Raw genomic sequence first — 20,176 nt, forward strand, 5'->3', positions numbered from 1 at the left:
AAATATAAAATACATGTGACCCTTGCTCTTTCCAAATCTTCATACTCTACAACGGTGGGTCTCATCTGTGCGGCAATTGTCAGCCATCCCAGAACAATTCCCAACAGAGCGCGCAATTTCGAACGCCCACCCAGCCACCCAACGCCCACCAGGAAGTTGCCTCCATTCTTACGTGCAAACGTCAGGCCCGCTATCCGGAGAGACGGCGGTAGGCTTGCTCAGGCTGTTGGCAGTCCGCTACCCCCTCGGATCCCCCCTCTTCTCTGGGCTATATGTGGCGCTTGGAAGCTCCGACAACCCGCTCCAAATGTTTTCCATATTTGTGCAGCCTCCTCGAGTCAAATCCCAGAAACAAGTCAGCCGGCAGCCCCGAAGGAGAAGCTCCGCGCGGGGGGAGCCAAGCCCACCAAGCACGCCTGCCTGCGGGGGGCCTTTTGTTTTTTTAAATTCCTGAAAGTATGGGCAAAGAAGAGACGAAAGCTCAGGCGTCCCCTCGGAGCGCGAGTCAGGCCGGGCAAGAGAGAAACGGCGAGCCCGGAGGAGCAGCCATGAAGGCGAAGGAGGGCCACGGGGATCCCCCGGCGGGCCGGCGGGAGGAAGCGCCCACGTGCTGCGGCTGCCGCTTCCCGCTGCTGGCGGCTCTCTCGCAGCTGGCTCTGGGCGCCTCGGTCTCGGTGCTGGGCTTCCTCATGGCCGGCATCAGCTCGTCTCTGCTAGTCAGAGACACTCCATATTGGGCGGGCATCCTCGTAAGCATACCCGTCTGTTTCTACCCTTCGCAGCGCCTTGGCCAACGTGCATGAAACGCCGCCGCACTAACGTCCAGACTAACCAGCTGGCTGGCTGCATGCCCCACGAGACGCGGCTCGGTCTGGAGCTCAGCTAACCTTTAAAAAACGAAGCGAAAACGGCCCTGCAGTGGTTTTTAGTAACTATTTTTACACGCAAAAAGGGAAGCGGAAATAACGTGTTGTTTTAAAGCAAACATCATAGGAAGCTGGGAAGAGGGGGAAGTAACAGACTTATGTTTGCTGCCGGCATCGTTTAGCAGACGATCGTTTAGGTTTGGGTTGCAATGCAAGGATTGCTCCATGGCTGAAAGGTGGGGGTTATATGTGGTTCTTCTGTCACATGCACGCCTGTGCCCTTGCCAAAGGAAAGGGAATGAGAGGCAAAGGACGAGAATTAACTTTTTGATCCCAAATGACAGAGGAGAAGTGAATGAATGCTCCTGTTGCTTCCACGCTGCGATGAGTCGTTGTTGGTGTTTTTTAAAGAACTGTCTGGGATCTGTTTTGCGCTTCGCCCAAGCCTCCTTTGCCACAGCCGAGGGCACTTTGGCTCTTGCCGAGCTGAAGGGTTAAATTTGAAATTCAAATAAGCGAGTTTAGGGGGAGGGAAAGGACGGTGATAATGTGCCAATCCAGGAAATTCAGAATTGCCCAGCGACATACCGGTACCTTGCCATACCTTGTAGCAGAGACTAGCAGAGAGGGTGGGCACGACTGACAGGCTATTTGTGATCATGTAAAACACGTGACCTACGGGGACACACAGCGCGAACCCAGCAAAGGCGTGCGCGCTCATTCCAGTCATGGGTTGTATTTCAGAGCTGATTTGTTGTTAATGACACGGGGGGGGGGGATTAGGCGTGTGTATCGTTGTCTCTTGAGCTACTTTGCTGTTTAATGCATTTTAAAAAATGTTTTGTTCAGTGCTGGTTCCAAGAGAGTTCCTGCCAGATTCTGGGGGCTGTTGATTTTGAATTTTACAAATAGATCACCAGGCCCACCATACATTGTTTTAAAATTCAATGGATTCTCCACGTGCCATATGCTACTGAGTTTATTATTTATATCAGCTAAAGGCCCACCAAGTTTGCCATGGTGGGGCGACAGTGGGTGGGGTGGAGTGCCCATCTTTCCTCCAGCCTGACCCCCTGCTTGTGCCATCCACTCCCTTGCATCCATCTTGGAGGGCGTTGCCTCACTGAGGCCCTCAGGAAGCATGAATGAAAAAATAAAGGGCATAAACTTGGGCAAAATTAGAGTGAGCCCTGATTGTGGCCTTCTTCATCTCAGCACTCCTTTTCAAGTGCCAGAAACTCAGTGGGAGAAGCTGATAACCCAGCCATATCCTATTTGCATAACAGTAGCCTACATTATTGCCCATTTTTCCTGGTTCTTGGCTATGTTGGAGAAGGGCATGTTGTATATCTTTTTAATCTGATCCTTCCTCCAAGGAGCAAAAGCACAATGCAGCCTCTCTCACAGTGATATTCAGCTAAAAAAAATTCAGATTACACCCACTGAAATTAATGAACATGGTTAAGCTAAGGCCATTGATTTCAATAGGTCTACTCTTGAGTAAAACTTAGTTGCACACATCTCTTTCCCTTCCTGCTTTCCCATATCCCATTTTAGTCTGCAACCATGGCTGCCCTTTCTCATTTGAATTATCTTTGCAACAGTTCTGTGAAGCAGATTCAGCTGAGGAATTGTGATTGCCCAAGATCACAGGGCAAATCTGACTGAGTGCAGATTTCAACCTTGTCCATGTTCAGCCCCCCATCCACGGCACCACATCTGGTTGATGTGAGACTATGTGAATGCAAGGACATCGAATCAGTGCCATCTCTATGACTAGGATGTAACTCAGTTGCCGAATATGTACTTTGCTTCTGAAAGTCCCAGGTTCATTTCCTCACATCTCCTGGTTCTGCTGGGGTGGGGGTGGGGGAATCACCTTATCCAAAACCCCAGTCAGCTTCTGGCAGTTAGTGTAAAGTACAGAGCTAGATGCAACCATGGTCTGACTTAGTGTAAGGTGTAGGAATAGCTCTGTTGCCTTCATGGTCTGCTTTGAAAACAGGATGCTCTTCTTCCTTTGAGGTTTTTAAGCAGAGGTTGGATGGCCACCTGTCATGTATGATTTAGCTGACATTCCTGTGTTGCAAGGGGTTGGACTACATGACCCTCGGGGGTCCCTTCCAATTCTACAATTCTGTGATTCTATGATGGGACATGGGCTCTTGTGCTCTTATATTGTTTCCTATAAATGATGCTGAAAATGCCTCAGCCCCTCTCCTCAATTTGTGAATGCTGCTGATGCAATACCGTATAGACATTTAAAATCAATTCCACTTCCTACCCAATTTAGGTTTTACAGTCTCTGAACAGAGTATTAAAGTACAATAAGTGCTTTAGTTAAAATATCCAAATGTTTTCTATTTTCAATCAAGAACTCTTGATCCAGCAGTAGTAGACCCAAATTCAAGGCTGCATTTATACACTTACATGTATGTCACTGGATTACTGTATTTGAGATGTGATGATTCACAGCTGAGTGTGTGAATTGTCTGGGGGAGATATATGGGTTGTTTTGGTTGTCACATTTATATCTTAATTATAGGAGCTCAAGGTGGTTTGCTGGATGGCTCTCCTCCTTTCATTGTTCTAAGCCTGTGAGGTAGAGTATAATGAGAAATAGTGATTGGCTCAAAGGGCTGGATTATAATGCTGCAAATGCATGCAAGGGGCCGTCTAGGCTCTGAGCTTTCATTTAAAGAGAGAGAGAATCTAGCTCCCATAGAAGAAAAGTTATGAAGCAAAAGGACAGGCAAACCTCTAAGCCAGTTTTCCCTCAAAATATAGACCAGGACTGGGTCTTGGCAACTTTCAGTTGTGACTTGGTGCCCAAGCCATGCTCCCTTAGCTGTGCCTTTTGGTTGGACAAGACTAAAATTCTGGAAATATACTGCCATTTACCAATTTAATCCTGAATATACCCAAGACCACATCTTCAAACATTTCTGACAATCTTGACCTCTCTCTCTCTCAGTTCTCCTCCATGCCTCTTGTCATCTCTGACATATGCTCTAGCTGTTTGTGTTTTCCAATACCTGTCCTTGGTAAAGCCTGGCACTCTTTTGGGCTTGGGGAAATCTGGGTGCACATAACACCACCACCACCACCAACAACAACAACAACATCATCATTATGGTGCATATGTGTTCTAGAATCAGTTTTAGCCCCATCCCCCAAGCAACTAGAAGTTAAATGTGTGTATGTTGGGATAGTGACATACTAGATTCCAGCCATATCTGCGATTTCAGCATAAGGGAACAAAATTCTGAAAATACTTAGTATCTGAAAGCACCCTGCTTAATTTTGCTAACTGACTTTTAAACCAAAAAGACCAAACAAGCAGCATTACAAAGGGGGGAGTTAAGATATCATATGTCTGACGCTGAAAACAATATGTATTCTGGAGCAGATTGTGCTTCTCTCTGGCGTCCGCTTATTAAGGCAGAAATGAGCAATGGTTCCTTTCTTGGCAGTGAAGCAGAACACAGAGGCAGCAGCATGGTGTAAAATATCAGCGCGCTTGTTTTAGCAACACCCCACTCAAGTGCGCTCTGCTCCCTCCCCTCGCGGCAGCGCCCCCACCTCACACACCAGCATTTGATTAACATTCCACTTGGCCAACCATAGAAGAACTTTGAAACCAGTACGGTACTTTTTTCTGCAAAATTAGCTGCACATAATAGGCTCAGCTCATCCCTGCTGGGATTACCTCAGGGGTGACTTTGTCGCCATGACTGCTGCTAACATGCTATGACAGAAGAGTGAAGGGAGAATTCTAATGTGCTAAATAGACCCTGATTTATTGAAGGGATCTTTGCTTTATTAGTGGCAAAACTGTCATACTGCTCAATGCTGAAAATCAAGTGCTTTAGTCCATTAGTATGAATAAAGGGGAATTCAGCCAGTGAAGCAACAAGAGCAAAATGTTCTCAACACGCAAAAACTGGAACTGGGATTCATTACTCATTTTAAAAAATCTTGACTTTCTGTAATAAGATTCAAAAATTTGAGAATAAAATATGGGATAATTTATGGCTTAACTGTCTTTTTTATGCTTTCAATGTCATAAATAGGACTGTGAGGGTGGGGGGGGGGGACAAGTGGAGGAACTGAGGGTACTGCCATTAATTTTTTTAAAAAGATTGATGTCAGAATAAATGAAGCAATTTGAACACATTCCTTCCTTCTTTATTTTGCTGGCAGAATTTTGGATTTTTGACATGGAATTGAACAGTGAAAAGGAGTAAACATTTTTTTTAAAAAAAAACTTGTGGACTAGGAGGGATGACAAAGCCTTTTGGTGGTAAAAATGTGTCTGGGCAGTGCCACTTCAAATGGCAGGTGTATGTTGGCATGATCCTCCATCCTTCCCCCCAAAATATCCCTGCACAACCCCCCCCCTCTATATCAGGGGCAAGAATAGTGTGTCTGGAAACTTCTCTATATCATTTAGGGCTCATTTACATAGAATACTAAACCATATTTGCCCTGGTTTGCAAGCAAGTGGAAATTATAGAATGCACAGCATGTGAGCCTGACACTCCTGAGGGCTTGACACATGCCACTATGGGAGGGTATTCCAGAAGGCCCAGTCATGGGTCAAAGCCAACTGGGCAGCAGCGCCCAGGGTCTCTCCTGCTGATGGAGGGGAATGACTGCTTTATGGTTCATATTTTGCTGCTGGCATTTTGTAGGCTATTTTTTATTGTATTTTCTTTATATTTACTGAGTGGTATCTAATGGTGTCTGTCAACTGACAAGAAGAATCCATGAGTGGAATAGGGCAGAGATGCAATTTTCAGGTATCCCTTTATTGTTTCAAGATTATAAGACATCATGGAAACTGGTGAAAGCAAGGCTGGTTTTAAATATTTCTGTCAGTTAAATTAATCAGTAGTTGGCTACGACCTTGCCAGTTTCTGCAAGGATGGATTATGTGGATGAGCCTATGCAAATGTGGACTCCATGTCACATGAATTGTGAATAGGGTGGACAGGTGGACCTACTCATGGCTCACTCCTAGGCTCCTCTGTGTATAGGACTGTGGTGCCACAGAGCCCCGTGTAATGTAACCCAGAGTGTTTTCAACCTGGTTCATATGTAGCTCAGCTCTTCAGCTGCTTCTGTCGCTGAGGTCTTTTACCATTTGGCTATAGTTGTATATGATCTCACTAAGATTTTAGCATTAGGCAGATCATGTTAATTGAATTAAAGGCTTCATGTAGATGGTAAAGAACGAGGACACACAGGATCAAACACGGAGCAATGGATTCAAACTACAAGAAAGAAGATTCCACCTAAACATTAGGAAGTACTTCCTGACAGTGAGAGCTGTTCGGCAGTGGAATTTGCTGCCAAGGAGTGTGGTGGAGTCTCCTTCTTTGGAGGTCTTTAAGCAGAGGCTTGACAGCCATCTGTCAGGAATGGTTTGATGGTGTTTCCTGCTTGGCAGGGGGCTGGACTGGATGGCCCTTGGGGTCTCTTCCAACTCTATGATTCTATGATTCTATGAAACCTGAGAAGCACTGTGCAGATCTGAGGAGAGCCCCTGCAGGACCATGTTTCAATGGTATGACTTTCCTTGGCAATTCTGTCAAGGATGAATATAGATGAGGGGTTGTATCCTGCTAAGTCATACTCAGAGTAGAACCACTGAAATTAATGGACCTGTATAATATGGAAACCATAGCTTCTTTAACTCTGCTCATTAACCATGCTGGCATCCTCTTGGCTCTGGTTATGAGTTTCCTGATGAGTTTCTATTATTGGGCTTTGAACAACTGCCAAACGTTTTGAAGAGATGTGGCCCTCTTTACCTTTCAACTTCTTCTTTTTTTCTACAAATCCCCTCATTTTTTGGAAGTTTCCTCTTTTGAAGTGAAATGTGCTGGATTTTCTTGGCAATCTTCTACTTAGTTATATGTTGAATTTGATAGCACTCTGGTCACTGATCCCAACTGTTCAGCATCTTGCACCAAGGCCACCCCTAACTGTTCTAGGATACCACAATTTGTACTTCTTTGTCGTAAGTGGAACATGCATGTCCCCAGACTACATGAGGGACATTGATCATGTCACTTTTATTGCAGCGTTTTCCTTTTTTGGTGCCTCCTTGATTAGATCACCCTGGGCATTATGGTCAGGGAGACAACAGTGCATCACTGTAATACCCACACCCCCAGATCTTAAAATGTAATTACAGTCTAGCTTTCCCTTTTTTAGGTCTGCGTGGTGGCCTTATTGGGACTAGTGATGCTATGTGTTTCTTACCAACCGGATGAGAAGACCTGCGTGCAGTTTGCCATCAAGGTACATTGCCTGAGACTGTTTTTTTCTTCCTTGTTAACCTCAAATATCTGAAACAAAATAAAAAATAAAAAAAATCCTTCAGTAGCACCTTAGAGACCAACTAAGTTTGTTCTTGGTATGAGCTTTCGTGTGCATGCACACTTCTTCAGATACACTGAAATAGAAGTCACCAGACTCACTATATATAGTGAGAGAGCTCATACCAAGAACAAACTTAGTTGGTCTCTAAGGTGCTACTGAAGGATTTTTTAATTTTGTTTTGACTATGGCAGACCAACACGGCTACCTACCTGTAACTCAAATATCTGAGAAGCCAGAAAGGGTGGTGGGTTTCCGGAGATCAGAGTGTTGGCCTTGGTGTCCTGCCTTGCTCCTTGCCTCTTCCAAGCAGAACAGATTTTATAAGTAGGCAAGTAAGTGCAAATGTGATATGCCAGACTTTCCTCAATCTGGTGCCCTTCAGACATTTTGGACTACAACTCGCATCAGCTCCAGCCTGCACAGCTGTGATACACAGATAAAATAATTATTTATTTTTATTATTTTATTATTTGTACCCCACCCATCTGGCTAGGTCCCCCAAGGCGCTCTGGGCGGCTTCCAACAAATATTAAAATATATTAAAATGTCACAGATTAAAAACTTCCCCAAACAGGGCTGCCTTCAGGTATTTTCTGAATGTCAAGTAGTTGCTTATCTCTTTGACCTCTGGTGGGAGGGTGTTCCACAGGGCGGGCGCCACCACCGAGAAGGTCCTCTGCCTGGTTCCCTGTAGCTTTGCTTCTCACAGGGAGGGAACCACCAGAAGGCCCTCGGTGCTGGACCTCAGTGTCCGGGCTGAACGATGGGGGTGGAGATGCTCCTTCAGGTATACAGGACTGAGGCCATTTAGGGCTTTCAAGGTCAGCACCAACACTTTGAATTGTGCTCAGAAACGTAATTCAGCTTCTTGCAAGGGTTCACACATTTTTACTGGGCTTGGTAGCTAACCATTGTTTTGAGTAGCCAATATGACTTTGTCACTTTACTTCTTTCTCTATGGAGGCAAAATGTATGTCCCTTTTGTACATGCTATGAAAATTATTGCGAGGAAGATGTTGCAGCATAGGAAGCTGCCTCATTCAAAGTCTGTCTGGCTCAGTATTGTCCACAGTGACTGACTAGCAGTAGTCTTCCAGAGTTTCAGATAGGGGACATTTTCAGCACTACCTGGAGATGCCAAAAATTGAACCTGGGACCTTCTGACCTACCTATGAGCTATGGCCTTTCCCCTAACAACATGTGTTTGTGTGCTTGGATAAACCCCTCTCTTTCTGCCCATAACACCAAGGCTGCCATTTTGCATCCTGAAAAAGTCTGATACTCCTGTGGAACAATGCACAGGAAGTTTTCTCTGCTGGATTCCAGAATTACATTTCAGGCTTATTAACTATGAATCCCAAAATTTGGGATCCCCTCCAAATCTGTACCAAAGTTTTACAACTGTTTTCCAGTGTTTTGCAGTGCCCCACAAACTAAGTAATTGATATTCAAACTGAGAGTCATAGCTGTCACTCAATGGGGCCTTTAATTTCCGTGTGCCATGGGCAACCTTGTTGCTATTTGTGGATTGCTGGGTTTGTATGGTTTTTTGGCCCAGTAAATTTGACAGATTTATTCATTATTGATCTGATAGCATGTGTACAAAGAAATCAAGGCATGATTAGGATTTTGTTTAAAGTCTTGATTCCCCTCCCTCCCCCCTTTTATCTTTTGCCAGTAAAACTGGAAAAGAGACATGTGTGAGTTGTCACAGTCCAACACGTCCCTTTCTCCTCTCCTCTATGTTTATATAGCAATCACCAGCCTGTATTTATGTCAAGCTGTGAAAAACCGCAAATCCAAACTCCTTTGCTAGCTCCCTGCTTTGGTATGTGTGCAGTTTTGGAATTGCTTCTTTGCCAGCCATGTGACGGGTCTGCTGATGAGATCTCAGGGTAACCTCGTGCACAAGCTTTAATCCCCTCCTTTGATCTCCTCATTCTGACAAGTGGAGAAAATGTTCTGCCTTTCCAGTGCCTGAAACCATGCAATAAACATTAACAGGGTAATAGCTCCTACCCCCAAGCCCACAGGATTCTCTGTGTCTCTGAGGATTGCCTTGAAAGGTACCTACCTATACAGTCATACCTCGGGTTACGATAGCTGCAGGTTGCGTTCGGCACGGGATACGAATGCGCCGAACCCGGTAGTACCAGAACGCTTTACTTACAGGTTTGGTGCGTCGTGCATGCGCAGGAGCACTAAATCGCGCTTCGCGCTTCCGCATAAGCGCCAAATCGCATCGCGCATATGTGCAGTTTCGGCGCATGTTGTGAATGGGGCTCTGGAACGGATCCCGTTCACAACACCTAGTTAACGAACGTTTTGTATTACGAACACTTCAAACGTGGAAATGAGTGTTCCAGGTTGTGTTTGTTTGTTTGTTTGTTTGTTTTGGTATACAAACGTACTCCATTGGGGATGCACTTCCGTTTTGAGTGCCACACTTCCGTTGTCCAGCAGCGGAGAAGGGGGTCGCCAAGGCATTTCCGCAGTCATGACGGAGGGAAGCTGTGCGCCCCCAGCCAGCTGGTTTGCAGGCCTGCAACCCCCCCAGGAGGTGCGCGCTCTAGGAAGCATTTCCCACAGCAGCTGGGGGGGGGATCTGTGTGGATCCCAGTTTGGCTACTGAATGATTGATTGATTGTGTGACTGCGGAAATGGATAAAAGCCCCCAATCCAAACAATGACTATAATCAGTGCAGGTAAGAATTTTTTTTAATTTAAATTTTTATCATCTACAATAGTGTTTTATTTATTTTATAGTTACAGTACATTGATTATTGATTTCATTTTATGGATCAATGGTCTTGTTAGATAGTAAAATTCATGTTAAAGCTTTAGGGGGTTGTTTTTAAAAGTCTAGAACAGATTAATCCATTTTGTATTACTTTCTATGGGAAAGTGCGCCTTAGTTTAAGAACACTTTGGTTTTAGAATGGACTTCCTGAACGGATTAAGTTCGTAAACCAACTGTATATGTTTTACAGTCGCTGATGACCTAAATACTGCATTTGGAGGCATTTCTTTTAAAAATATTATTATAGATATACCAAGATTTCATAAGAATATGAGAAGAGCACAGCTGGATCAGACCAAAGGTCTGTGTAGTTGAACATCACCCCTGTTTCCCACAAGCTGCCTCTGGGAAGGCCACAAGCAAGGCTCTGAGGCAAGTGACAGGCCTCTCTTGCTCTTTTTTCCTGGCAACAGCCGTTGAGTTACATACTGTCTCTCTGAACTTCAACTTTCCATATGGCCATCCTGCTAAAAAGCCATCAATTTATTTGTCAAACATAATGATAGGGTCACCTTTTCTGAGTCAAACTCGCTAAGGGAACTTTACACAATAAAATACTTTTTTTAAAAAACTGAAAGTGTGCCTCCAGTTTTAATTCAGAGTGGAATTGTGGCTTAGCTGTCAGAATAATGGGAAATGCGATCCTAATGTGAATCCAGAACTCCATTAAACTTCAAAATAAGCACAATTTATGGCAGCATGAGATAAAAGAACAAGGCTTTTAGAAACTACATAAGGGGTCAGCAAACTTTTTCAGCAGGGGGCCGGTCCACTGTCCCTCAGACCTGTGGGGGGCCGGACTATATTTTGAAAATAATGAACGAATTCCTATGCCCCACAAATAACCCAGAGATGCATCTATATATATAAAATCCTTCAAGTTCTGCATGTTTGTTACTGACAACCTTTCTCCGCAGCCGCTTGACCAACTGACATCAAATTTGGACACAACATTACATCTGCGTCTGGGAAGGATCTTATGCAGTTAGATTGCAAAACAAAAACAAAAACAAAAAACCACATCACTCCCCCCCCCCAAAACAAACCCTCCTGCAACACCAACGTCGCAAACAGCAGCCAATAGAAAGGCACGCCACATGCAAACGCCATTGCAACCACAGCCAGCAATATCATACCATCAACAGCAAAACAAAACAAAACAAAACAAAAAAACAGTTACTGTACAGCGGTTTGCTATTCCGTCAAAAGTGCCTGCAGGGGAGCGTCCTGCTGGCCTCCTACTCTCCCGGCTTCTCTCACCTTCAAAAATTAAAATGCCGCCTCCACTGACAGGAGAGCAGAAAAAATTTAAAAACTGCTATTTGTTTTGGCGCCAAAAACGCCTGCAGGAGAGCGGCCTCCTTCTCTCCAGGCTTCTCGCCCACAGCCTCCTCAGGGATGCAAGGAATAATACAACGATCCCGAGGCCAAGAGTGTCCTGGGGCGGGGAGGGACTATGACTTTCTCGATTTTTCCTATAAAAAACAACAAAGAGAAAGAGCATCTAATACTCATCAAGCAGCATGATCCACCTCCTATCACCACACCAAACAACAACAACCATACTTCTCCAACCAACATCCCTCCCTTACCAGTTTTCAACATACATGCAAACTACCAAACAACACAACAAAAAATACATTCCTGTAAAACATAATTACAAAAATTACCCATTAAAAAGCCTATGTACATAAAAGTGTGGAAAAAATTAATACCACATTGATTTAAACTTTTTTTCCCTTCCCCCAACCTTCAAATTTGTACAGTTAATCTGTGCCTATAAATATCAAACAATTATGCCACCAAGAACAAACCTAAGACGTCGTACTTGAACCTATGCATCTTCACAAGCAACGGAAAAACAAAAAATGTAGTGTACCCTCAAGTCTTATAATTTTGTAAAACTTTTGAAAATCACCTCAACATACATATCTCACCAATTAAAAATCTATCCTATGAAATACTATGAAAATGTTTGCAAATATTTACTACAAAAAATTCAAAAACCAACACTGCAAATCAACACCCTCAAACAATAAGGAAACAACGCATCCTAACACTCAACAAATTAAACTCTCGATAAGCATGGAATTAAACTTTTAAACTGCAACAGGAAAACAGAAAAGACCCAACCTGGACTTAAACACAAAAACCTGTGCAGAAATGTACGATTTCTATTCCTTTCCCATTTCACTAAATCACCCACAGCAACGCCTGGCTAGTTTTAAATAAAAGGACACATTCTACTCATGTAAAAACACACTGATTCCCGGACTGTCCGCGGGCCGGATTGAGAAGGCAATTGGGCCGCATCTGGCCCCTGGGCCTTAGTTTGGGGACCCCTGAACTACATTAACACTAATGTATTTACAGCTATTGTTAGCAAGCTGGTTTTAAGAAACTTGTTTAAAGATTTGTCTGATATATTTCTTGCTGACTTCTCCTTCAAGTGTGACTTAAATAAGTTTACGTTAGCCCGCCGTTGTTATGCACAGTTTCCACAGCTACATTTGGCCCTCCACAATGTAGGGTAATTCCCAATGTTACTCATTCTCAGAGTAGACCCACTGAAATCAAGTCTATTGGCTTTGTTGGGTTCTGCACACAGAAAAAAGGACAAAATGGAGGGAAGGGTTTTCAAACAGGAAAAACATTTATACAATATAAAACATTTGCAAGTTATCCAGTCACAGATCTTCTGTTGTCTAGTTTGAAATTTAGTTGTTTGTTGCCAGTTTCCTATGCATTTTCTCTGTCTTTTTTATTATAAAAAAGAATATGTCATCATATTTCTCACGGCAGCCTTATTACCAAAAGCACAGAGTTCAGTTAAAATTGCCCCCAGTTTTTGTTTTTTAAAAAAGCTTCCACAGTATAGTAATTTATTTCAAAAGACTCTGCAAAATAATATTCTGCGCATTTTAACTTAGTTTGGGGGCAGAACATATATAACCACTTCAAATGCTGTCAATAAACCTGGCTATTCCCCTCCCCACCAAATGGAGTCAGGAACAGGAAGATTGATTCATACAGTCGATGGAAGATGCATATACCTGAGCTATGGATTTTATCAAGGCATACAGACTTGGAACATCAAAGTCACAAAACTGCTTTTGTATTGATGGTTTGCTCATGCTGCGACCACAAAAAACTAAAAAAAAAAAAAAACTAAAAAAAAAAGATTCTCTTCCTCCATGTCAAGTTGCTGACATAAGAAGCTGGGGGGAAATGAGGATGATACTGACTAGAGAGTGATTTTCCACCTTCTCTCATAATACAAACCTTGGAGTCATCCAGTGGAATTGCTTGGCAGTAGTTTCAGGACAAACAAAAGAAAGTACTGGTAGTTCTCTGTATAATGCTGAGGTGGGCAGTTTGTGGACCACCACGTGCTGTTGGACTCCAGCTCTGCCATCAAGTATGATCTGGGATGATGGGAGCTGCCCAGCAACATCTGAAGGGCCACAGGCTCCCCAAATCTGACTTATGAGATTCTCTGCCATTAACTCAAACAGCTTTTTAACGGGGTTAATATACTAGTTTTAAATAAAAGGGCACATTCTACTCATGTAAAACCACCTGGCAGGCCCCACAAATAACCCAGAGATGCATTTTAATTAAAAGGACATATTCTACTCATGTAAAAAAACGCCGATTCCTGGACCGTCACTGGCTGGATTGAGAAGGTGATTGGGCCGCATCTGGCCCACAAGCCTTAGGTTGCCTACCCCTGGCCTAGGTGGATTCTTGATCTGATCCAGCGGAATCTTCTCTCGTTCTTTATGGTCTTATTTCCTGAATGTTCAAAGTGCTTAAAATATATTACATCTGTAATCTTGTAAAGTAGGCTTACTTTACAAGATGGATCATCAGCATACAGATTGAGAGATGGGACTAAAGCTGAAAGATATTAACAAAAGAGAAGCACTATTTTTAACAAAAATATATTGGCTCCAATGAAGAGTTAGACTTGCAGACAAAATGCTAAATTATATGAACCTGTTTTTTCTAGCATCACTTGAGGTCCACCTCTCCTTTTATTAGATTTTAGCATCTAGTCCTGCTGTCTTTATTTTTTGCCTTATCAGCTTCTCTAATGCCACCTAGCATATAGCTTACATTATAGAATCATAGAGTTGGAAGGTCCTTGGCCAATACTCTACGCTAGCTCTATTAACTGTTCAGAATCATTTCACTTTGGAGAGGTAACCCTTTTAAACTGAGGTCAACATTGTGAATTTCTCTGCTCCCCCCCCCCTTGATTGAAGTTTGCTTTCTTGCTTGCAGCATCAAGTGATGGCATGCATCTGTGAGCTAGACAAAATCTGTAAATGTCCAAAAACTCAGAGATGGATTGGTGAATTTTGACAGGTACCCAGATGTGATTGGCAGTGTTCATTGGTGTTTGTCCAAAACATAGGAAAGTCATCACCTATTTCTGGACATTTGTGAAAGTCATCTGGGACTGTCAAAGTTCGTATATAAATGGCAACCCTCACCAACATGCAAACATTCACTGTAAAGCCCATATAAAATTGCTTGTAATGCTAAAAATAAATTCATTGTGTTTCCTTTCCAGGTTGCATACTTTCTGCTGAGCGCTCTGAGTCTGATTGTCTGTGTTTTGGCAGTAGCTTTTGCTGCCTACTGTTATTCACAGATCACACAGTTTACCTGCGAAACCATCACTGAGGCCTGTCAGTGTAAATTGGAAACAGTGGATCCCCTCAGCAGAACCTTCATGTACAAGAATGTATCCAACTGTACCGACATCACCAATACTTTCAACCTTTACTTGCTGATCCAGATAGTGCTTAACGTCCTTGCAGCAATTGTGGGCTTCACAGTGTGTTTTGTGATGTGGAAAGACAGATACCAGGTCTTTTATGTAGGCATCTGGCTACAGTCCTTAACTACTACTGAAGTCCAACAACAGAAAGTATAGGTATACAGGCTGTGCTGAGAAGAACAGTACTGTAAATCATCATCATCCCACCACCCAATGGATGGCTGTTCATAAAACTGGGGAAGGGAGAGAGAATGTGCTCAATTAATATTATTGGTTCAGAGAAATTATGTGAAGTTTCTGTAATAACAGTTACCAGACCCTCTGCCACATCTCCTAGGTGCACCAAGGAGATCCCTGCCTGTTTCCCTTTCTAGATCAGGAACTGCAGGCATTATTTGCCTATACATTGAAATGTGGATGTCATCTATCCGTATTGCTTTCATTGCACATTCCCCATCTACTTTCTGGTGCAACTAGTCATGGGCAAATACTTTTTTTAAAGTGCAAGTCAAGTTGGATTGGAGTAGTTATGTTTTTAAGGTTAAGCTTACGGTTACTGAGCCAAGAGGTAACTACTGTACTTACCTCTAGGTAGCAGTACCTCAGGGGGGCTACTTCTAGTGTAACATGAGGACCAAGGGCAAGTACCCCAGGATTAAATGCCAAAAAGACAAGCCCCATATACCCTTTCCCCCAAAATATGTTTTTACATAGATGGATTTTCAATTCACAGAATAGCAGCTTGGTTAGCCTGTTCTCCATGGTTGCTCAAAATAACATGCATATCTTCTGCTGAAATGGTCAGGTCAAACTGTGTGGTCATGTATAGTGGTGGGCATAGACCCATCCCATTATGCTTTGCCAGTGTGGAACATAGCCATGGAATGTGTCCTAAGAGCTTGGGTGGGGGATAGATACAGTGCAACATGTAAACCAGACCTATTGTGAAAGAAAGTTTCTAGAAAGTGGTTTCCTTGCCTTAATAATAATAATAATTTAATAATTTATTATTTGTACCCCGCCCATCTGGCTGGGTCTCCCCAGCCACTCTGGGCGGCTTCCACCAAACATTAAATCTGTTCCTGTAGATCCAGGTAACCAGGTTATGGTTACTCAGTACCGCTAAATGTTGAATGTGTGGATGATCATCTGTGACCTTCAGTAACACAAGACAGTGTTGCCACTCCTGTGGTAATCCGCTTTATCTAAACTATTGTATTTGTTCAGCCCATTTGAATGATGGTATACTTTACATTAATCCAGGACCACATATTTTAATTTACACTTAAAATATCATCATGTTAAAACAATATATTCAAAATCAATTAGCACAATTCAGATTTTTTTTTAAAAAAAATGCAGCACTGAAACTAACAGCAAAGATTCAATTGACTTACCAGATCCAGACTGTATTTTAACCCCCTGTGAAAACAACTAGGAACACTGCCGATAGGAGTTAAAGCACATTTATATTGTCTCTGGATTGCACCCTCCACCTCCTGTCCTCCCCAACAGAGGCACCAACTTGAGCAGAAGATTGCTGGCACCAATGATGTGTGGGATGCCGGGAAGAGCCAGGGGCACAGCCAAATGCTGTGGGATCACTGCTTCTTGGGCGCTTGGCCTCTTCCTCCCTCCCACCCAACCCAGGGGCCTGGAGCCGCTCTCCTCCTCCACAGCAACTGAAACCAGGCCACACCATAGTTGGCTCCGTGATAAGCCTTCTCTGACCCTGATTGTCCTCACCTTGAGGGGGGCAATATTTTATGGGAGGGCAAAGGGACCTGAGCCCCTTAGGAGTGTTAATAAATGACATTAACATAAATGTTAATACTTAAGAAAGGTATTTAAAAATTGTGTCACACAAATCCATAGCAGATGAGAGCTTCTGTCCATTTACCTTGTTCCAAAAGTTGTCTCTTTAGAGCTGCTTTTTTTAACCCAGATAACCTGTTGGCTTTACTATAATATTATTTACAGTGGTGCAAAACCATGTGGGGTTAACAAAAAACCATGCACAGCAAAGTCTTGGGATTGACTCTAATTGAGATATGTCTAATTTTTATTTTTATTTTAGTTCATTATATACAGTGCTTTTTTCTGTGGGTACACATACACCTAAACATTTTGTGAATCTTTGTACTTTTGTCCATTTACTATATTTATTTTCCCCTGATTTGAACTATAAAATGGTAATTTTCTTGAGTCAAAATGAGAATACCCCAAAGCATTTGTAAAGAAAAAAGCACTGATTATATATACAAATCTATAGTGGTTTTATACTAATTTAGCTGCCCAGGCATCTCCCAAAGAACCATGGGATTTGTAGTAGCTTGCTGAGCATGTTAAGAATGATCAGTTAATGATGCCTTTCACAGAACTACAGGTCCTGTCATTTCCTGGGACAGGGAATTAAAGTTAAATGACCATGTCTGTAGTTTACATATGCTCCACCTGCCTGTCCCAACCTATAAGATTAGCTGGACCTAAACTAACAGAAAATATCATATAGCTGTTTCTGATAGTACTTGACTAATAGCCAAATCAATATATTATGCTGTTGTGGCAAAACTTTCTATATTTGCATTCCCTCTCCTTTACCATCTCCATCACTGTAACACAGCTAGAATCAGTCATACAACCCCAAATCATCCCATTTTGCAGACCAGACTGTAGGACCGCATATGAAAGGTCACTTCTTGAACTTAGTTGGATAAAAGGCTACACTAGAAAACCTGATTTACTTCCCTTTTATAGGGTTCAAAACCTGCCACCTGAAACAGCTGTGTCTCTCTACCTCAACTAGAGACAGTCATGTGTAAATACTGCTGGAATGCAGTATAATATGCTTTTGAGGACACCCTGTCCTCCTAAATACATGATTCCATGCAGGCAATGAGACTTGCACTCCAATCTTTTTTTAAAAAATAATTTTTTATTATTTTCTTCCTTTAACATCTCACAACAATTCATAACCAAACAATACAACTTTTGGCACTGCCAAGCTTTTGACTCCCCTCCCTCCCTTCAACAGGTAATTTATTTCACACCCAATCACGCAATTTAAATCTTTATCCATAGTCCACATTGTAGGATTTATTTCAATCCTGCTAGTGTCTTCAAATTTTTACAATTATCATTTAAATAAACAATAAATTTACTCCAATCTCTTTGGAATTTCGAATCTTCCTGGTCTCAGATTCTGCAGGTCAGTTTGGCCATTTCCGCATATTCCATCATCTTCGTCTGCCACTCTGCAATAGTAGGTATCTCTTGTAGCTTCCATTTTTGGGCCAGCAAAGTTCTCGCTGCCACAGTGGTGTCTACCTTTGCAATTTCATTTCCCATCAAACCCAGCAGAAATGCTTCAGGTTTTTTGGGAAAGTATACCTAAACATCTTTTTAAATTCATTGTAGATCAATTCCCAAAATACTTTCACTTTGTCACAAGTCCACCACATATGATAAACATCACCGTCTGAATCTTTACATTTCCAGCATGCTTTGTCCCTCATTCTATACATTTTAGCTAATTTCACAGGTGTCAAATACCATCTGTATATCATCTTCATTATAATTCTCTTTTAAAACCACCTATGCTGAAAATTTTAGATTTTCATTCCACAATTTTATCCATGAATCAAACTCAATATTATACCCAAAATCTAATGCCCATTTGATCATAACTTCTTTCACTTCCTCATCTTTAGTGAACCATTCTAATAACAAATTAAACATTTTGGATAAAGCTTTACCTCTGCTTTCCAACAATTGGGTCTGAAATTTTGATTTCTTGTTTTGACTTGCACTTCAATCTTAAATGTATTCACCTTGAAATAAGCCCCACTCATAAAAGAACTTATATTCCTTCCAAGTAAGAATGTTGAGGATGGCAGGTTGTATTAACTTCCATTCAAAACCAATTTTCCTTAACTGTACGTATTGTGGATCCTACCTTACACTGTAGACTTCCGTGGCTGGTAGCATACAAGGGCTAGTCCAACATGATTTACTGATGCATGTCTTAAGACTTGCATTATAAGATACTATGAAAACTTAGATAGATGTTTGTTTTCGCTGCTGAGCTACAGAATCAACACTGAATTCTAAGAAATTACCGTACAAAAGATCCACTTTTCTTGGCTACTTCAGGAGAACCTTTCTAAAACAAAAGGGCTCAATTTAGCTGCATGCAGTGGTGCTCTCCCAACACTCGTGGACACAGGGAGCATGGAGAAAACCACTCCTTGGTCAGAGGTCTTCTGGTGCTGCTGTCCTGCAGATGCCAGCTTTTATGATCACGGCAACAGAACATCTGCCTCATCGTCTGACTGCATGCCAAGATGGTGACTGTAGTTTACATATGCTCCACCTGCCTGTCCCAACCTATAAGATTAGCTGGACCTAAACTAAGCCATAAAACACAGCCTTGCACAAACCACAGTCACCAATGGAAGCACTACGCTGTGGGATGAAGTGGAAGTGCTGGGAGAGACTTCTCACTGTGGTAGCTGAGGAAGAAAGCAGAATTGCTTGCTGCTGCAGTGTTTTCTGGTGGTGCCCAACGCTCCAGACTGTGCCTTCATGTGATTGCCATCTGCGCCTTGCCAACTCAGTCCTGCTGCTCTGCGTGGGAAGCTGCTTGGAGCTCCACTACAGTAGAACTCTGAAAAACTCTGTACAAGACTAATATCTCTCTCTCTCTCTCTCTCTCTCTCTCTCTCATACACACACACACACCCCTGCCAAATAGTGTGGCATTTTCTTGGAGCTTCTTAATATTATGTTTGCTACTTTGCTTGAAAAAGCTACTGTGCTATTTATTCTATATTTACAGCCCAGTCTACCAGGATCCTTCCCCGCCTATTGAAATCTCTCCAATCTCTGTCCCGCCCCCGTGCTTATGTTTGGAATGTGTTTTTAAATATTGGTAAAGGGTGTGGATTGGGAAGGGGCATGCAAGGGAATCAGTGAGGAACAACACTCAAGGACTGCCAAAGCATAAAGACCAGGAACTTTCTTTTGGAATAAGTTAGTTAATGTTCTGCTTTCCCCACATTCTAATAATATTCACACTCTGCATGCATAAAAAAGATAGAGAAATGGTGTGGAGCTAAACGGGCAATAACAACCGAAGAACACCTCTGGTGTCAGCTTCTGCCTGTCAAGAAAGACCATGCTGGGAAGGAAGTACTTCCCTTGTCAAAGCAAAAGGCACCTGAGAATTGAGTGGCTGGGATCCATAGCTCAGTGGCAAGGCACTTATTTAGCACGAGGAAGGGCCCTGGTCCAATCCTTGACATCTTCAGGTAGGGCTAGGAAAAGACCCCT

General features: G+C 42.7%; 1 protein-coding gene across 1 annotated transcript; it reads left to right on the forward strand.

Annotated features, from left to right (window-relative positions):
- The first annotated feature begins 397 nt into the window (after nucleotides 1–397).
- Nucleotides 398–15,808, forward strand: SSPN (sarcospan). Its single transcript, XM_033162991.1, has 3 exons — nucleotides 398–749; nucleotides 7,089–7,175; nucleotides 14,636–15,808. Exons 1-3 carry the CDS (start codon nucleotides 459–461, stop codon nucleotides 14,999–15,001), a joined length of 744 nt encoding a protein of 247 aa, XP_033018882.1. The 5' UTR covers nucleotides 398–458; the 3' UTR covers nucleotides 15,002–15,808.
- The last annotated feature ends 4,368 nt before the right edge of the window (nucleotides 15,809–20,176 follow it).

This window comes from Lacerta agilis, chromosome 10 (assembly GCF_009819535.1).
Source record: "Lacerta agilis isolate rLacAgi1 chromosome 10, rLacAgi1.pri, whole genome shotgun sequence".
NCBI lineage: Eukaryota > Metazoa > Chordata > Lepidosauria > Squamata > Lacertidae > Lacerta > Lacerta agilis.

Bases quoted from the DNA above. Each gene is read 5' to 3' on its own strand.
- SSPN (XM_033162991.1), top strand. From the start codon at position 459: ATGGGCAAAGAAGAGACGAAAGCTCAGGCGTCCCCTCGGAGCGCGAGT. The intron at 750-7,088 runs GTAAGCATACCC...TCCCTTTTTTAG, and splicing joins CATATTGGGCGGGCATCCTC to GTCTGCGTGGTGGCCTTATT. The intron at 7,176-14,635 runs GTACATTGCCTG...TTTCCTTTCCAG, and splicing joins GCGTGCAGTTTGCCATCAAG to GTTGCATACTTTCTGCTGAG.